The sequence below is a fragment of the Strix aluco genome, chromosome 4, assembly GCF_031877795.1.
Source record: "Strix aluco isolate bStrAlu1 chromosome 4, bStrAlu1.hap1, whole genome shotgun sequence".
Lineage (NCBI taxonomy): Eukaryota > Metazoa > Chordata > Aves > Strigiformes > Strigidae > Strix > Strix aluco.
The window spans coordinates 29866898-29886701 of NC_133934.1; the positions used below are offsets into that span (position 1 = coordinate 29866898).

General features: G+C 35.3%; 1 protein-coding gene across 13 annotated transcripts in view; it reads right to left on the reverse strand.

Moving 5' to 3' along the window:
- Nucleotides 1-19804, reverse strand: part of FRYL (FRY like transcription coactivator) — a 177509-nt gene that overhangs the window by 85381 nt on the left and 72324 nt on the right. For all 13 annotated transcript variants that reach the window (XM_074822503.1, XM_074822505.1, XM_074822501.1 and 10 more), the window contains 8 exons: nucleotides 18076-18275; nucleotides 11530-11583; nucleotides 5566-5705; nucleotides 5022-5118; nucleotides 2792-2871; nucleotides 2217-2297; nucleotides 1573-1741; nucleotides 299-391 (listed from right to left, as the gene is read on the reverse strand). In XM_074822503.1, coding sequence (XP_074678604.1) covers nucleotides 299-391; nucleotides 1573-1741; nucleotides 2217-2297; nucleotides 2792-2871; nucleotides 5022-5118; nucleotides 5566-5705; nucleotides 11530-11583; nucleotides 18076-18195 — 834 coding nt within the window. In that variant the 5' untranslated portion in view covers nucleotides 18196-18275. Of the gene's footprint in view, nucleotides 1-298; nucleotides 392-1572; nucleotides 1742-2216; nucleotides 2298-2791; nucleotides 2872-5021; nucleotides 5119-5565; nucleotides 5706-11529; nucleotides 11584-18075; nucleotides 18276-19804 lie in introns of those variants that run through there.

Here is a 19804-nt window from a genome sequence, read left to right on the forward strand (position 1 = left end):
TAAGGAAATTTCAAATTTGTAGAGCAAGTATAAGATTACACAGTGCTTTAGTGATAAAGTCTAGAAAACAGACAATTTTAAGCAGTTCTGAAAAAAAGACGAAACTAGCTAATACACGAATCATACTGACACATTTCCCTTTAAAAGATTATGTAGGTGCTTGTAATTTACTTAATAGTCTTTCTGAATCTCTGAAAATGTAATGTTGTGAGGATTAATGGAAGCAATTTTAACAATGAGAGCCTAATTGAAAGTGAGGGGAATAGCGGGGGGAAAAAAAAGAAATAAAAATACTTACAGCAGCCACAGGGATGAGAATTTCCACAAACAAACCAGCAAGTGCATGTTTTATATCTTTATCTTTTACTTCCAGGAAGTATTGAGCACATTCCTTAGTAAAATATTTAGAAAAAGGAAGACAAATATCACTATGCCATAAAAACCACTAACAGTATGACATTAACTGTCACTTTGAATTTAAAACATGAAATATGTTAGTCTTATATTCCTTGACAATATCAAATTTACAAAACATTGGGAACTTTAAAACCTGTTTTACCAGTAATTAAAAAGAAATTGAAAGAATGTTTGTAATACCAGATAGCTATTTACTTTCTACTCAGAATATAAGGAGTACTCAGAAAATAAATATGCAAGTTTTTCCTCACAGAATCACACAGAATCACAGAATCGTCTAGGTTGGAAAAGACCTTGAAGATCATCCAGTCCAACCATTAATCTAACGTTGACAGTTCCCAACTACACCATATCCCTAAGCGCTCTACTCTTAAACACCTCCAGGGATGGGGACTCCACCACTCAGATTATTCTGAAGTTTTAAAAAATAAATGCTTATCTCTATTGAAATTATTAGAAAATAATAGTTTAATTCTCATTTTCAAGATGAATTTGATGCAAAGTAAATTTTACAGTAATAATCCATAATAATTCATACACATTTGCACACTCCACTATACCAAACAGACCACTCTGGACACAATCTAACGTACCTATGTGTATGTTAGTTTTTTCAGGATTGAGATCAATGTCAATGGGCTCTAATAAAATTTATGACCAAGTTGCAATAACTTCAGTTACTGTGGAATGGGTGAGTTATTCATTAGAATTTTTAATCCACAATCAAGAAAAGCAAACAAAGAGATTTTAAGTCTCTCTGAAAATTAACTGAAGTGTTTTTTAAACAAAAGTGCTTCTTGACATCTCAGCTGTCAAAAAAAGATACATTAAGTAACTTTTTTTCTTTAACTCACTGCTTTCATAAAGAAAGAAAATTATTTGATTGCTACCCATTTTCATTTAGTCTTGAATAAATGAATATATTACAGGTTTGCCACATTACCGAGACAACTGAGAATGGGTTCTCGTTATGCTAGGTACTCACAAACTGCAGAGAAACAAATGTTTCATACCTTTGAGAACTTACAAACTAAACAGAAAAGGATGAAGGAGGACATACAAGCAGAGTGAGCAACTGAGCACAGCAAGCATCATTGTACCTTCATGACTTAATCAAAATCATGCACATTTCAGTTTTCTGTAATATTCATTTACCTGCATGAACTGAAATGAGGCTTCAAAATCCTCCACAGGATACATCTTTACTCGAAAAAACTTCATTCCCATAATCAAACTGATGATACTTTGCACTACATGAGGACTCTGTTCTTTTTGTCGCAGTTCCTTTAATTCAGTGACAAACTTCTTCCTAACAGCTTGAAACCTGAACAAGGGATATAGATGGCAATTATTTACATTCTCAGTTACTTTTATATGATGTCTATAATTTTGAACCAATTTCTTTAGTCTGTTAATGATAACAGCACCTACAGTAAAAGAAACATAAGCAAGATGAACCCTGATACTTAAAATCTAGGCATTTAAGAGTGCCTATGATGATGAGCACACTAGAATATACTCATTAACTGAACAACTGTTGACTGATACTAGGCGTCCTTTCCCTGCACCTACAAGTTGACAGCAAAGCAATTCAGTATTGTACTAAAGATTACTTCCTGATTGGTTCAAATTTATTGTGCTGGAACATGAGACTGAAAAGCCAGACTACACCTGACTAGACTTGACACTTAAGGGATTAGTTACTGGAGTCATTAATAAATGTTGCTATATTATTAAATAGTCTTTAAGTCTAGAGCGATCTTTCCCCAAACACAAGAAGAGTCAGAGACTGAGCTTACTTTGATTGAGCAAGAACCCCTGTCACTTCTGCATATAAGTCTGCAATAATATGCACATTCCCAGTGTTGGTTCCTGAATACCTAAAGAGGAAAAAAAAAAAAAGAAAAGAAAAGAAGAAAAAAGAGAAGGTGTTAAATACAGCTTTGTTCTTTGAAACCCCAAGCATGTTCTCAATTACAAACAAAAAGTTTGTTCCACAGCAAGACAGATTATTACCATAAAAATAATGAAAATCAAGCATAAAATTCATGAGTGGCATTTAAAGTGACATAGTTTCATTAAGTGGACATAAGAAACATATTCTGCATAGGAAGTTTACTATAGTTATCCAAACTCAGGCTTTTCTTACGCTGGCTGGCTGTGCAAATAGTTCTGTATATTCTAGGCAAAATAAACTCAGCATCATACCGAACACAGCTATATTCTTTCAAGATACGTTTTCAGTTAAAAGATATCAGTGTCTACAGTACAGTCACCAACATGTTACATGTGAGGCAAAGGAAAACAATCACAATAACCAAGCACAGGCTGGTAACACACACAAAATATTTTGAAATACACAAGTGAAACTTACCCTTCCTTATGTTTAAAGTGCTTAAAAGCCAAGTTTAGAACTTCATGTACTAAAGGATCTGGCACTGGATGAACAGGTATCTGAAATGCAGATATAATTTATATGTATGTAACTATGTATGTATATACACACGTACGTATGTATGAAGTAAATAAACAGTACTGTGAGATGCCCTGTAGAAATCTCTCCCACTAGTGTCAAAGGACACATCCTTTGTTGGCATACAGTATCAAGTTAATTCTGTAATATATGAACACTTACACAACCTGTACTGACTAGCAATAACAACAATTTGGTGAGAAACCAAAACCAAGCATTGATTAGAAGGCGTTTTTTACTGAGGTCCTCCCAGACATCACCACTTTTCTCAGGTTTAAAAGAAAACATTTGTGTAAAAATCAAATGTATTATTTAAAAAAGCTATATATATATATTTATGAAGTCATAATGTTTTTAAAACTTCAAAGCAATTTAGGTAGGTACTAGGATAACCCTACTAAACATTACTGCTTACAAGTGATTAAGATTTTTACTAAAATATATCAGAAGAAAAGATTACTGTCTTGTCTACAGAAAATCAGGTACTTACTGCTTGAGAACTTCATACTCTTCTGCATCAAGAAAGCTATTTGTCCAAGAACTTCCAGTTACTGGAAATGGCTATCTACATGCATATTCATACACTGAGTAATATGTAGTCATTTAAGCAAAAGATTTTTGTTCCTACATAGGTCATGTCTGTCACCCTCTCTCCAGTTGCTCTGTGCATATTACAGAAAGGGCTGGATCATACCCTTTGCATCCTTTAAAACCAGTTTCTAAGAATTAAACAATGACAGGGCTCCCAGGAAGAGACAAAGACAGAGATAATGTGAATGTAAGTATGTTTATTGATAAAAAAACATCTTTTCTGTGCTTTGTTTGCCTAATTGCAAATTCACATTACAGGCAGAACATACAAATCCTCCTTTAGATAGCTTTTAATACCAAATTGACTGGAGGATTCTCTTAAGTGGTGTATCTATGTTTAGCAGCCCATTGCGGGCCTTTAGCAGAGGAAAATACTTTTATCAGAAAAATATCTATCTTGTCTGGAGTACAGGCATGAGAGGCTTCCCAAGCACTACAGAAGTCACCACAGACTCTCTTCAAGACCAAAACTTTGGCACCTCTCCTGACAATTGAATCACTGGCAACATGTACTCTACTCAACAAAAAAAACTAGTACCAGTTCAAAATACAGAAGCTACCCATACAACCCTGCAATCCTAAATAACCTATTCCATTTCCCTTTTTCTTTCTCACTGATAGAACATTTAGGCAGGGAGAGAGCATGAACTAAAGATTTTCTGTAAAACACTAACGCATAGGAGTTTGATGGCTTTAATATTGGTATCTGCATCTCTGTGTATACAGTATAGGAATATCACTTTGGATGATGGGTCAGTGTCTCAGAGTAGGATAGGTAGCTCTTTCATTTCACTGTTTTCATTTTTCCCTATATCACAAACATGCTGTACGCAACCACATAAACATAAATCGCTTACAAATTATTTGCAAATTAAGCCATAACCCTTTCTTTACTTAGTACAGAAAGCCATTTAATTTTTATGTACCTATAAATAAAAGACACAAACTACGTAAGTATTTGAAATGAGAAATTTGCACAAGTCTGCCTCATGTTTCAAAACGTTCCTTACAGTAATCTTTTTCTCTTCTCAAAAAATATGAGAAAAGAATGCTGCTACTTGAAGCCAAACTCTATCCTCTTGTCCATACACCAATGCAAATTTTGTATTAACAGAAACTGTGTGTGACAACATCTAGCACTACACTGTAAGGCCAAGTAAAATTACATAGCCTTTCTAACTTTTTAAAAATGACATTTTAATCTTGTCATTCAATGATTTCACATCATATTTCAAAAATGTTTAAGCAGACAAAAGTTACTCAACGTAAATAAAATGCTATTTTTTACGCTTTTGCTTTTTGCAATACATCAGCAGCTTTGACTTAGTGGATCCAAGACATGTGAACTGAGATAATGCAGGCACATAAAAAAAAGACAGGAGAGGACAAAGGCTTTATGCAACTGAGAGTATAATTACAGTCTTGTATATGCTCATCATATATATGCTCCAGTTTTTAATTAAAAAATTTAAAGGAGATTATCAAAACTGACATTAAAAGCAAAAGATGAAAAGAAGTCTGCCAAAGGAAAAGAACTTACCTGTTTTAGAACCTCTATTAAAACTAAACAAAAAATGAAATCTACAGCTAAGTCCCTCCTTTCAAGTAGATAATCTCTTTCACGTTGTTGGTCATCCCTAAAATAAGAAATCAAGAACACAAGTATCATACACAAGACCGAACACAAATGTTACAGAGAAGGGCTATACGTGTCTTTCATGCAATCACTATTGCACATGTATACAAAAATGGATGGACTCTGGGGTTTGGTGCAGCAATGACATCTTGCCCCCTCCTGAAAGGATCTGCCAACAATCAAAACAATTCAAAAATGGACAAACTAGCTGGGAATTATCAGCATCCAACTTCCTTCTGTATATCAACCCTAAAATCATCAAGTTACTTCATGCATATCCATCTATGCAAGTTAAATACATTACCTCAAAGAAGTCCATGCTCTTTCTACATAGATTTAGGTAATGACAGATCCAAATACAAAATACTTGTCAAAAAGTACAAAGCACACATTTTCTTACAAGAAAGCACACAAAAATCAAACAGACTTTTTTGAGAAAAACTCTTACCCCTTTGATTTTGTGCTAGACCGAGGTCTATATTCGTAGGATTCATCTTCTGTTCCATTTTGACGCCTGTACCAGTCAAACAAGGTGCGTAATAAGGAGGGAAGACAGTGCTCTGCTACTGAGCTCATAGAGCTTATCAACTGAAAAGAAGTAAGAAAAATAGTTTAGTGTGATAATCTAAAAATCCTAGAACTATAATCATTCTTTCAAATTGGTTTTTAATGTTAAAAAGCATGTATCATAATTTTACAAAGTGGCGACTTTATGTATCATTTTCATCTAGGACAATTAGCATAAATATGATGCACTGTCAATTATTATGACAAATTTAAGCAGAAAAAGTATTCCAAAGCTCACGGGGATCACAGAATCCTACATTTATACAGATAACCCATATAAAATAATTATGAAAACAGCAAAGATTTTAGGATGTCCCTGAATGTTACCATATGTACCTGAAGTATACGTACCTTTACATTACAAATGACAGATAAGTAACCCTCCTAAACTGAGCAAGTACGTAACCTTCAAAAACATGCTTCTTTGGTTATTATACAAACAAAAATAAGAGCCTTTTACATATTCTACTCTACTTTTAATACATTTGCCTGGTCTAGATCTCAAGCAATGTTTACTTTCAGCATAACTCCCCTATCTACTACTCTCTTTCAGAAAATCCACGAGTTGTAAACTTATCTGTGAAACAGTGTCAGCAGAAATCATTACAGAAGGAAGACTTTAACATGTTACAAAAGTTAAATTCTCTAGGCTTCCTTTAACTTAAACAGAACACATCAGTGCCAGAGCTTGGAGAGAGAAGAATGACTGAAGAAAGACAGTGTAAAGCAGCTATAAACTGCCTGCCAGGAAGGAGCAGGGAGCAAGCCCATCCCTAAAACACTGTCTGGAAAAGGAGAATTACCAGGTTGCTCACTGATGCCATGTATTAATTACCTCCTGCATCTTTCAAAGAATAGGTTTCAATAGAAGCCATCCTTATGCTATAACTTACCTATTATTCACTATTCTGAAAACTAAGAAAACATCAATGACATTATTTCTTTGTCCTCATTTGAAGCACCTTGGTTTTTCAGGTTTGGGGAAAGGATGGGGAAAGGTTATCCATATGGAAACCTCAGGAGGATCTCTTTCAACCATCTCAATACTCTGCTCATCTTGTTAACCAGTCTGCTATTCAAGACACAATAACTGAGTAGTATTCTTGATTCTCTGAAAAATCCTTTAATTACATAAACAAGTGGAGAAACTTCCTCAAAATAAGTAAAATCATATTCTTATTCTGTGAATTCATAAAATTTTAAATCCCAGTATGCAATACAAACTACATATATGCCAAATCTGAACAGGAACTAGGTTTCATTAAGAATTGTTTACTAGAATAATGACATTAGTTTTTTTTCTTATAATCTGTCAATAGGACCCTCACTAAAAAGGGATTCAATAGAAAAATTAGGCATGCCACCACAGGAAAGGAATGCACGTTGACCTAACTACACTAAAAGATGAAGGCAGTTATTGCAGGCAACACAAAACCATACAAAGCCTTTTTAACACTGAAAAGAAACAGATGCTAGAAATACCTTGTAGGTTCACTATAATGCCTTGCATCTCAGAACAAAGGCTAAATTTTGAGAATACCTTCATTTTTATATACATTGAAATCTTTATGGCTTGCTTTGGAAACCAAGCATGTTGTAAGTCTGTTCCCTGTACACCAATATCCGTACAAAATAAATATCCAGTCAAACAACCAACATACATCAGACTTCTGGAAGTGGACAGTAAAAATCAGCTCAATTTTACCACTTTCAAGTTACATTGTGATCTGAAATGAAGCAGTACATGATGAAAAGGAACACATACAAATTAAGATGTTGCTCAAGAAAATTATCTGATGTGGCAGAGGTCTGAAACTTCATCAGGGAAAAAAAACAGCAAAAACTTGTTAAGAGGGAGAGGAGAAGAGGAAAGAAAACCTATGAGGAAATTTGAGACGTTTGTGGGCTACTATTAAAATTACTATCCTTCAGCAAGAGAAAGCATCAGAAAAAAGAACTCAAAAGACTTGTTTGTATTGATAAAGGTTCGAAAAATCTTCAACGAGATCTCATGTGCAAGAAATGCCTGTTGCTTGCATCAGCTTGGGGTACTCAAACATCTCTATTGATCTCATTCCAGCCATGAACACAAATTACAAATTAAAAACATTAATATATTGTGGGGTGGGTGGGGGTGTTCAGAAAGCAGAAGGAACCAACCCTCCTCATGAGTTGCTAAACGAAAGATATTATACTCAGCGTAAAATCATCAATGTAACTGGAGTCCTTAGAATGAAAGCTAAAGCTAAAGTTGATGAAGAAGGGATCTATCACCAACCACAGCAATCCAAAATGTGTTTTGCTTTCAGAATTTACTGTCAATTCCCATACCTCAAATAACCTAAACACTGGGGAAATACATTAACTTCTCTTTCTCTAAAAATAATGATACATCCAATACATTACACAGTTATATTCATACAGCAACTACACACACAACAGATCAAGAACAGATTAAGCAAAACTGGTAACTTAGGTTACCCCATGCTGTCCATGTAAAATGACCCCACAAAGCACTTCTACTCCTCTGCCCTCCTTCTGAACTGATGGGTTTATCCGTAGAAGAAAAAGAAGAAAGCTGCATATTAAGCTTTATTAAACCTTTTCCTTAGGTTTTTCTGGAAGTTTACACAGTATATTAATACCACTACCGTTCATAAATGTTCCAACAGTTAGGCAATTTACATCGTCTCCCACAGAAACAAGCTGTATCACATGCATTAAAAAATTTGGAATTGGTAAAATGCTAAACCCAGAAATGGCTGGCATTATGAAGCATTTTCCTCTTGAAGTGAAAAATGAGTTTTACATTATAATTATTTATTTCCTGCCACGTTTTGCATCCTTAACATTCTACTGAAAAGGCACTGGAATTATCAGGAAGATTGAATCTTTGCTCATATTACATAGCTGCTAAGCAGAACATGAGCTATATGCTTATTCTTTTTATTTGCTTGGATACTAAATTTGAGATCATCTTACATAAAAATTGTAAGAAAACCCTTTTATTTTAGCATTAAATTATGCCTAGATTGAAAGCAGCAATCCAGACGACGAAAGATCCTGTAATGCCCAAGAGGACAGGGCTGCACTAGTCATCATGACGTGTACTTATATTCCTTGGAATGAAACAGCAAAGCATGCTCCAGTCATAAAGGCCATAACATATTGCTAATTGCTGCACTTAACATACCCAACAGTATGCTGAGAGGCAAGGAGAGAGAGAGAAGCAAAATTATACTAAGATGCTAGAGCCCAAATTCCAGCTGTGGCCAAAATCCTGATCCCGAAAACACTGCTCAAGTTGTGCCTCATCATGAACAAGCCTGAACCCCAGAGACACATCTCCTTTCGGTCACTGAGATGGCCAAGATATGCTTCTGCATGATCATAAAGTTTTGGTGTCTTAGGATAAGAGTAGGAAATTGCCAAGTATGATTCCTACAACAAACAAAAGAAGAAAAATACAAGCTATTTCAGTTTCAAGCTGTACAAGCAAAAATATTTTAAGAAATGCAATATATGCTCTATAAAAACATTTCTCTCCGGTAGCTTCTTGATGTGCTGGGAATGATAAGGGGAAAGCACTGGTACTAAAATGCTAAAATTTTTAACAGTTTAGAAGTGTATCAACATAAAACTTTCCTTCTCATTTTCCAAAGTTTCATCTTTTTTAGCTGAATTTACATTTTTGTTCCAATTAAAACATCAATGACAAATAAAAGAATTGTACTATTTGAAAATTAAAAATTACTGATTTTGCACACTTGGATCTAATATTAGCTATCTTGGTCTGGTTATGTTTCCAACAGAAAGAACTTATAATCCCATTAAACAGTTATTTTACTTTTTCATGATTGGGACAGCCATGCTTTCCTCCCCCATCCCACTTCTCATCACTTACTGAGCTGAGAGAATGAGTGTTAAGTAGATACCTTCTTACTCCCAGAATCCTGCTTGTGTTTCAATCATGCTCTTTTTATTCACAAAGTACAACACTTACTAGCTTGGACACCATATCAGTACAGCTAAAGCCACTTTTAGACTCAAATTCCTAACTCCATAAAGATCTCTGGGTGAACAAGGTTGGCCCAGCAACAGTTCTAGCTTCTCTGCTGCATGCTGTAGCTGTGCACTCTGGATCCTCCTGTCTCCCATACTTTGCCAATCTCTTTTTACTCTGTAGTCTTCTGCACTGCTGGAGAATTGATCTTAATATGGGTTTCATACAACCAGGAATGAACAGACAGAAATACTCTTAACTCCTTTTGCCAAACAATATTCAAAATTCCCTACCAAAACTCACAATCCCTGTCACCACAAGGGAGATATTCTGCTCCGACTCTCTGAAGTAGTTATTCAGTACCATTAAAATTCACATCTTGATGAACCCAAAGTAGATTACAAATAACAAAAGAACAAAATAAGAACTTGTACACACACACACTTATATACACGCACAATCAAAACAAATTATTTTTAAAGTACTACATTTTCAGGAAAACAAGTTTATTTCTGTATTACAAGATTTCAGAACTTATATGCTTTGTTATTTATTTTTCTTCACTCAGCATACTTTTAGAACCTATATGTAGTTCAGTACATGACTACTGGTGATTTATAAAAAGCATCCTTAACTGACGAAAAATGTGGCAGTAGGAGGGGGGGCCAGAGCTAGTAAAAAATTAGTAACATTAGTGATTTACAGATTTCCTTAGATCATCCCTTTCATGCACATTATAACTAGATGATCTTTTAAGGTCCCTTCCAACCCAAACCATTCTATGATTCTATGATTTTGGTCATCTTTAAAGCAAAATACTGCTGTTACCAAAGAATTTATGCCCCATGCTCCCTCACCCATTTTCCTTGCTTATAAGTAAACTTTCATTTAGGAGATAGTGGCCTTACAGCAGGTTAGATTAGAAAAATTAAAAGGCTATGTGAGGTTTTTGGTGGTGGTTTTGTTTTTCTTTGAAAAGAGACTTATACATCAAATATTACATGCTATTATTTGTTTCTCCTTTGGGAGGAGGGAAAAGAGGTGCATGGATGGCTATGGAAAAGTAGGGGCATGTCCACAGATTTCAGTGCAATGTCTAATACCTATACCCAAGGAGTGATGGAAAACATGAAACAAAAAAACAGAACACTAAACTTCATACAGTAAGGTGCTATTCAGTAACAGTTAAGAACAGGAACAGGCAATTAATGGGGCTTCATCTGAATGCTGCCTCTCCATTGCAAGGAAGTAGCTACAGCAGAAAACCATGCCTATACTATGAAAGAATCAGAAATATATGCAATAAACATGAATAAATTGAGCAGACAGTTATTCCAGGCACAGTTCACTTACAATAAGTGAAATAGAATAGCCTCACAGGGCAACTATATACTCAAAGGACAAAGTAACATTTTGAATCTACATAATACCTTCTACCATAGAATCAAAAAGGCCTCAGTAAAAGCCATGTTACTGAAATTAACACTATTTGCTTATAAAAGCAGAAACACAAACACCAAAACAGTAAGTGATCTAGGCTGAGGTTACACAATGCCTGTTAACAGGAATAGAAATAAATGAAGTCTTTTTGTCTCCTACCACATTTCAGCATCTTTCCTTCAGCAGCTTTCACTGTCACCTTCAAATAATTAATCTATTCTAGTAGTTTCTTACTATCGTATTCTACAATGGAAAAATAAAGTCTAACATTCAAGGTCTAAATCTTCCGACACTGATTCAGACATGGATGTTTCAAGTCATTACAACAGTGGAACCACTATTCTGCAAAACCAGAGGCCACCTTAATCCAATAAAAACTGCCTTCAATTACATGTTTCCTACCTGATCAAACTGAAGATCTTCACCTCTTTGAAGAGATCTGGACAAGAGCTTTTCCTGTAAAAACGATGAAAAGAAACATGAATTTCACAATGCAATTGACTGTTACCAAAGACAGACTCCTTCTTTCTCAGTTATATTACAGAACAAAGAAAGAACCATTTCTGAAGATGTGAAGTGTACTCACAAAATAGAATAATACAGATCTAAAATAATTTGGTACCTTAATAGTAATAACATTAGAGACTTACAAACAGAAAATGTCAAACACCTCTCCCAGACAGCAAGGCCTACAGCAGTGTGCTCAACAGAGATAGCTGGCAGAGGGTGCTAAGTGTAACTCAGAAGGAAAGCCGTTCCCATCTGCAAGCATATTCATCTTCATATAAGGCAGTTACTGTAAGCTACAAGAATAAATTTTGAAATGCCTCCACAAACACAGAGACAATCGTTCAATGCATTTCCAATCTGTGCTTTCCCTGAACTGCAATGACAAATAGCTAGAAAACTTAGTCCAGGAAAAGGAGAATGTCAGAAGAACTTGCTTTACATTTGAAATAACATTGTAAGGTACAGAAAAGATGCAATATTAGTAGAATTTAATTATTACAATATTTCATTCCAACCAGTACCATAAGACATATTGCTCTGTTAAAATCAAAACTAAATTATATTTCTCACAAAATAATTTAGTGAGAATTAAAGCATTGAGACAACAAAACATCCATGAACTGTCATAGTAACGTAATAGTAATTCTTACTAGTCACTGTGGAGAGTACCAAATTCTACAGTTACAAGAAATACAACTTTTATAGTCTCATGCTAGGGTATCCCGTAAAGTAAAAAAAGAAAAGGGGCAGGGGATGGGGGAGAAGTAGAAAGAGAAAAAAAGGAAAGACTAAGTCCCATGTACTGGCTCTGAGGGTCAGTGATTTATGGTAAGTCAAGTTCCACAGTAACAGCTTTAAGGGCATACTACAAAGCAGTAAGATATATAAAGATGTGATGAGCATTTCTTGCTACTTAAAAGAATTTTAAACTACTTTTCACTTTACTATAAATGAATCAAAATTGTTGTCTTTGATGAGGAAAGCAGAAAAAGTACTCAAGGTAAGGAGTTAATAGCTCCCATTAAGTTGCAGTAAGCAAAGAGCTTTAATGGAGCAAGTTAAGTCAAGTAGTAAACCCTAAGAGCTGTTAACTTTCCTAGTCTGGGATGTAGAAGGGAGGTGTCAGCAATACTGATAGCCAGTACTGCTCTCAACAGGTTGTGCTTCAGTTAACACAAAATAACTGCACTCAGTAGGTTAGTAAGAGACAACACCCATGCTGTCACACTGCTGACAAAAATTTTTAAAGTCAATATTGCTTGGCATTTAACACTTACAAGGCTGCAATAGACAGGCTATATGTTAAACAGACACAAATTGGGATTGCAAGTACCAAGTCCAAGAATCAAACCAGCACTTTATTTTCGCTTGTCCTAATCGTAATCTTGAAAATACGAGACAATTTCTGGCATTTTCTGACATGGGTGCAGCTGTATTTGGTGTTCAAAAGGACACAATCTCTGGCAACTATTACAGTCACCGAAAACTTGAATTCAACATTGTCCAGGCAAAAAGCATTTGCCTACTCTGAAAGTATAACTTGAAATAATATAGGTCCCAATTCACAAGTCAGACCATCTTCACTTTCTATAATCCAAAGAAACCCACTTAATTGTCTAAGAAAACAGTCATTTATGTACATTTCCAGTACGTCTAAATAAAAATATTTTTTAAAAGAAGGTGGTTTCAGAAAAATGCATTTAATATTCTGAAATAATTCTATTTGTTCATCAGTTGACGTATTAGCCAATGTTCTTTAACTGTGTATTAAAAAGCAAGGGGGAAAAGGTTTCAGATACTGGCAAATAAACACTTTTTGAATCTTACAAATTCATATAATTTTACATGTTAAGTCTGTTCAAAATACTGTTATGAGAATTGACATTTTGCAGCAGATACTAAAAGCTCCAGAGAGTGCTTGCAAATCACTATTCACTTTTAACTAAATTCCTCTCTTTTTTTAATAAGGAAACGTCTACTGTAGGTCAATTCATGTTATCTGTACTATTCTTTTAGATAAACTGCACAAATAATTGTAATCTTATCTATAAAGCAGAAACACGAGAAATGTTCCACCCTATATAAACATCGTATATTGCTAAATAAGCTGAAGGAAAATAACTAGAAAACTATTCCCCAAGAAGATGGAGAAGTGACTTTCCCGTAAGAAGGTGGTAAAAGCCAGCCCCGACGTGCCATGTTTGCACCATGGTACTACAAAACTATTATACAGGAGAATAAACGCTGGCTTTACTATACACATTGCATGTGTCTAAAACCAGAAATAGGTAAAGAAAAGAATGATAACAAATCAAAGAGAAGTGAAATAATCTGTAAGTCTTTAGACAAAAAAGTTGAAATCCATGTCAACAGAGAGCAAACCATTTTTTAAGATAATTCTAAAAGTTTAGGTTTTTTCCCCTCACATTCTATACTGAGATGCATCTGTTCATCAAATGTTGATATAACTTTTGAGTTTTTTAGTATCAGAAAGAATAAAGACATTACAAGTTCATAATCCTCTCTACTGTTTTTCCTCAGCATTAAATATCTTAACTGCTAAAAGGTAAATATCACTGTAGTTAATGTAACACTGACCAAACAAATGTGACATAACCAAATAATACTCTTTAACCCAGTCACAGGTTTATCAAGGCCTTTGAATTATTTGTATGGCTTTAAAATGTATTTTCTTTCATTGTCTTCTTCTAACTCTGCTTTGTCATGGCCCCAGTTGTCTCACAAGACTTACAAAAATCTATCCGACAGCATAAAGTAAAGGTCTGGAAACTTTCACTGAATTAATAATTTAAGATTTATTTTCCTGGCTTCCTGAAGTTCGAAGAGAGATGGAAATAATAGGTCTACATTTATCTTTTACAAGTGAAAAAAAAAACCCAACCAAACAAAAAACACTACTGAATTAACCAAAGAGCAGTTTGCATCTATTATGTAAAGCAGAAATGTCAACATATGGCAGGCAGCAGAGATCAGGATGTAGACAGACGTGCGTGTGCTGTGCAAACAACTGCGCCCATGAAAAAAGGTACCACCCGTTGGCCCCTCTCCAGCATTCACTGGCACTGTCCTCTGGTGACTAGCACACCTCAGCAGGGTGGCTCAGGTGAACACAGCAAAATTAGTGTACTTGTTTCTGTCCTCCAAGCTGCAACTAAGAAACCAGACAAGGGATGCTGCCTTGCCTCCTGCAGCCCAAGTGCTGGGCAGCGCCTGCGTCCTTGCCTCAGCATCAGAGCAGCATACAAGAAACACTACACTGAAGAAATGTGGTGTGCTAAATTTTACAGACTTCAGACAAGCTTTTGAAAGCACCTAGGCAAGACTTCCAACGAATACAGTGCTAGTCTGAGCAATGTTTAGTATCTCCATAATGGAATAAAATCGCTGGTGTTGGCAACAGGCTTAAATACTCTTGCTAGTTTTGACTTAAACATGAGACTGAACTACAATTTAGCAAGTTAGCAGCTTACCTAGTTAACATCTTGGTAACTTGGTGGCACCACGTTAAATTCTCTGCTTAAATTCTAACCATCTATATTAACATGGAGCCTGACAAAACAAAAGGTAACCGAGTTTGTCACTAATCTTTTTCACTGGTATAGTACGTTTCACGTTTGGGGAAGGCTGATATCATGCCTCACAGTCACCCTTGCACAGCTGAGGAAGAGTATTTTAAGATACAATAAATTGTGTCTGAGCCCTTTTCCCTTTAAAACTATACAGTACTACAAAAGACATAGAAGAATTGATTTTTTTTTTAAGTGTTTTAATTTAATTTACTCACTAAAAGGATGATCTTCCTTCCTGTGGTTACACTTGCTACTCGAATCATTTATTTTAAGCATCTGCTGATAAGCTCTTTCTGTAACTCTGGAAACTCTGTGGTATTAAAATTTTGCAAGCAGAGAACTCTTAATTAAATCAGTGAAACTACTTTGCTACTCACTGAGTATGGTTAAGTAAATTCACAGCCAGAGAAACCATTTAGGTACTTTTTAGAAGTTGGTTACTTCCAAATGAAACCTATACATCTAGCCAAAATGGTAGTGGCCCCTCACCCCCAGGTGCTCTCTTGATCTGAAATTACTTTTTTTTTAATTATTATTTTTTAATTAATTTTTCCTCCCCTACTAGCATGTTCATCTTCAAGTTTTAAAAAGTGTCTAGCTCCTAACTTCAATTGGTCTGGCTCCAAATTCTCTCCAACAGCTTTATCTAACAGCCTAGCTTCATCTAATGCATTAAAGATTTATGTAACACTATATATATTCTCCACATTATTATTTGTAGCCAAGTCATCCCACAAAATCAAATTACACTAAAATGATAAAGAGCTTTCCTCTCTTCCATTAAAGCCTTTTCTCCAATCTCAGCCAGTGACTTTCCTGTGCCCTTTCAGCCTTTTATCTTTTCTTTTAAATGTCATACATTAGAACTGAATATTCAGAATTTATATCAAATACTATGTACAAAAAGAAAACCACTTCAGTACTTCCCTTCACTGAAAAACCTAAGGATCCCCTTCTACCTCTTTGTGTTACATAGGCTGAGATTGTTTCACTTTTCCACAGCTTTTGGCACCTCTTTTAAATTGCTGGGTTTCTACATAGTCCTTCCTTCCCCCAATATAAAATAAGGAATGTGTAAATTTACATTTGACTACATTAAAAAACATTTTCTTTAAAGGAATTCAACCTGGCAAATGAACCCAGACAGAACTGTTAAAGACCTTCACAAATGATTAGTCTAGTAGTATTTATCATTTATTTTATCCCAAATAATTTTATACATACCATACACACGCAAAATATAAGTTTCAGAATCTTATTAATAAAAGATCCTGACTAAGGTAGACTTCATGCAATCATCATAAAACCTCACCAGACAACAGAGCTGGGAACGACTATTATTTGAGAAGTGCATTATTTCATTAGTTTCATGGGTTTTCTCATTTTTAATCTGGCGAGATGTTTTGATTTTGTATGATTAACAGATTTAAAAACATTTGTTTAACTAACAGCAAACAGTGTGGCTGGGAGACACAGCCTGGGATTGTTGTCAGAGGATTTATTTCATCTGGTGTAGGGACAAGTTATGCTGCACAAGTGAACTCCAGGGCTATTCTATTTGCCTTGCTACCAGTATTCTGGTTACAAGATTTAACTCCAAACTAGCTGTGTCTACAGGAAAAGCCCTCTTCAGCTCATCTGTAGTACAGACAGCCTGTGCACTCTGGCCAAGCACTACCCTCCCGTATGTTTAGCAGATGAATGGTGAGGGGCCAAGGGACCAGCATTCGCAGCAGTAGGCACACAGACCACCCTGAGTGGAGCTGTCTGCCTTTCCACACACAGCATCACCACCCCCAGAGCTCTCCTCTCATTTCTTAGCCATGTACTCATCACCATTCACAAGCCCCTTTTCCTACAAAGATTTTGTGTGCTTTCTTATCAAACCCTCCTGAATACCAGATTCTTTTGGATGTCTATAAGGAAACAGACAGGTTATATTTAAGTTGTACACTTGTGTGGTGTACACACACACACACACATATATATGTCTATATATAATGTATACTGAAGTGGGTGTATATAAAGAAATGTTTCCTTTTCCTCAGCCTTTGATCTACTAATGGTTTTAGTTGAAGATGATTCCATCAGTGACACCACAAAACATGTTTAGCCCCATTTTTGTGTTCTTTTGGATTGCTTCTTATTAACATTTTTTCCTAAAGTTTCCAAACTGGGGCTCGAGTGATCGCACGTGCACTTCTGCACATGAATACTTCTGCAAGCAGCAGTTGCAAACAGAGGCCTTCTGCAAGCTGGCCCTCTGCAAACTGCAGCATCTTGCCTGTTCAGCAAATTTCCCAGTTAAAAAAACCTTTTTTTCCCAGAAATTTCCAACTTTAAAAAAAATCTATTTATTTCAAGATCATGTGGTCTGGATCACCAACAGAAGTTTGCATTTTGTCTAATATGCAGTGTATGCTGGCTACTATATTCTTCCAGGTGCTAGTGTCATTACTTTGGAAAACAAACCAAATGCATCTTTGCTTGAAAGTATATTGTCAAAGCATTATTTCAAAAAACGTCAACAGGAAACACACTTCACGGTGTTAATGAAGGAACATATTTTTGTTGTCACTATTTCCTTTTGTAACCTTACAGAACTTATGAATACTAAGAGGTCTTGTTTCCAGTAACCACTACATAACAGTTTTAATAGAGATCAATAAAACATAATCCAGGTAGCAACCCTGTTTGCAGAAGCCTATTTATTCTTGCAGTAATCCCCTTGAAAAGTCAACAGTATCTGGGGATCTTTTTTTAGGTAACCATACATATGGCAAATCAGACTATTTTAGGAAAAAAAACAGGACCATTTCAAGGGATGCTATGAAAAAAAAAGACTTACCAAAGGTTCAGCCATTACAACTTCAATTTTCTTTTCAGCTTGAACAGCAAATTCGGCAAAGAGGCTTTTGATGACATACTCGCCAGGTTTGACATCTGGATCAATAGTAATATTAGACATGATGATGCCTCTCTTTTCCCAGGTGGAAACAACACTTGGAGAAACTCTGCGTTTATTTACTCTGCTGGGTGGAGTAGAGGCTATAGGGGGACAAAAAAAAAAAAAAAGAAAAAGAAAGCTATAAAGCAGAGCTTCTAAACACAGCACCTGTCACTTCTTTACTTTCCCATCTACCACACAGATGTATTCACACAGTAAATTCTGTAAATCAGAAGGAGGAAATAACTATCTATAACATCCAACAAGAATTTATTTTTTTTAATTAGGTGGGAAATTCTACTCTAAGTTGCATAAGAGTTTACAATGTAACTAATTTTTGTTATCGACAAAATGCAAAACCGCCTTACGCTACCACCCAGTTCTGATTACAACTATATGATGATTATGATGAAGATTACAGCTTTTAATACCTGGTATCTTCAGTTCAAGTATGACTAAAAATCAAAAGATTCAATGTAATGGGTTATCTCCCTGTATTGTAAGAGGCAATTCAATTTTTATAAATCGTCCATGAAGTTCAAGTTTCTACTTGGTGTCCAAATATCTTCAAAAGAAGTCTTTCCTTGGCCCTTCTTGGCACTTTGTCAGTAAGCTGATTTTCCTAATAAGAATGCAAACCCTTTCTAGACATGTCTTGCTAACCATTCTTCTCCACTCTCTAGTCACAAATCTGAAAGACTTGTTCCTTATCAGAAATATTAATTAACTGACCAATACATAAATAACACTGGATATATTTAGTCTCCCTCTCTAATGATTAGCTCTTTTACCTTTATACTGAAATTGTCATATACTAAGTTTATGTATGTTTATCCACCTTTAATTTTATTTTTCTCCCTAAGCAATCAAAACCATTTCTTTATCATCACAGCTGCCACACAATGTGAATTACAGTAGTGAAAATCAGGTATCAGAACTCACTCATACACGAGTTTAACACACGCACAACAATTAGAGTAAATAATTATGATTCTTGTCTTGCGCACTATAAATCATAATAACTATTGACATCTCTAATGATGCCCCAGATGTACCCAGAAAGGTCTGATATTTCTCTAGCAGATGTTTTTTTTTTAATAGATGTTGGGAATTGATATCAAGAATTCTTACCTATTGATATTAAGATTTTATTTTCCTAAGGCAGTTGTATAGGGAGCCAAATCTCAGTCTACTTCATTGTATTACACATCACAATTTGTTCAGGTAAGATTCTACAAGGCTTTTTGCAGTTAAAGTGTGAGGAGATGCACTTGGCCAATTTTGATAAACTTGCAAGATTTCTGCATGTTTTCAATTCATACATGTGTAATTCCTATTAGCTAAATAATATCCACAACTTTTATTCAAACATTTTCTCAGTGTTCAACTCATTCATTAAAATACTGGTTGCCATGAAGACCAAATCTTTGGTACTTCACATCTTCCCAAGTTTGAGGCTCAGCCATTCATAACTTCTTCTATCAGTTCAAAAAGTAACATTTTATGTAATGCAGACTTCCTCAACTTTCACTGAAGGTAATCATTTATCAAACACATTAGTGAAGTCAGCAATTCAGCAGGAGTGAAAACAGAATGGTCACAACTATCTTAGCCTCTAATCAAAAAGGGA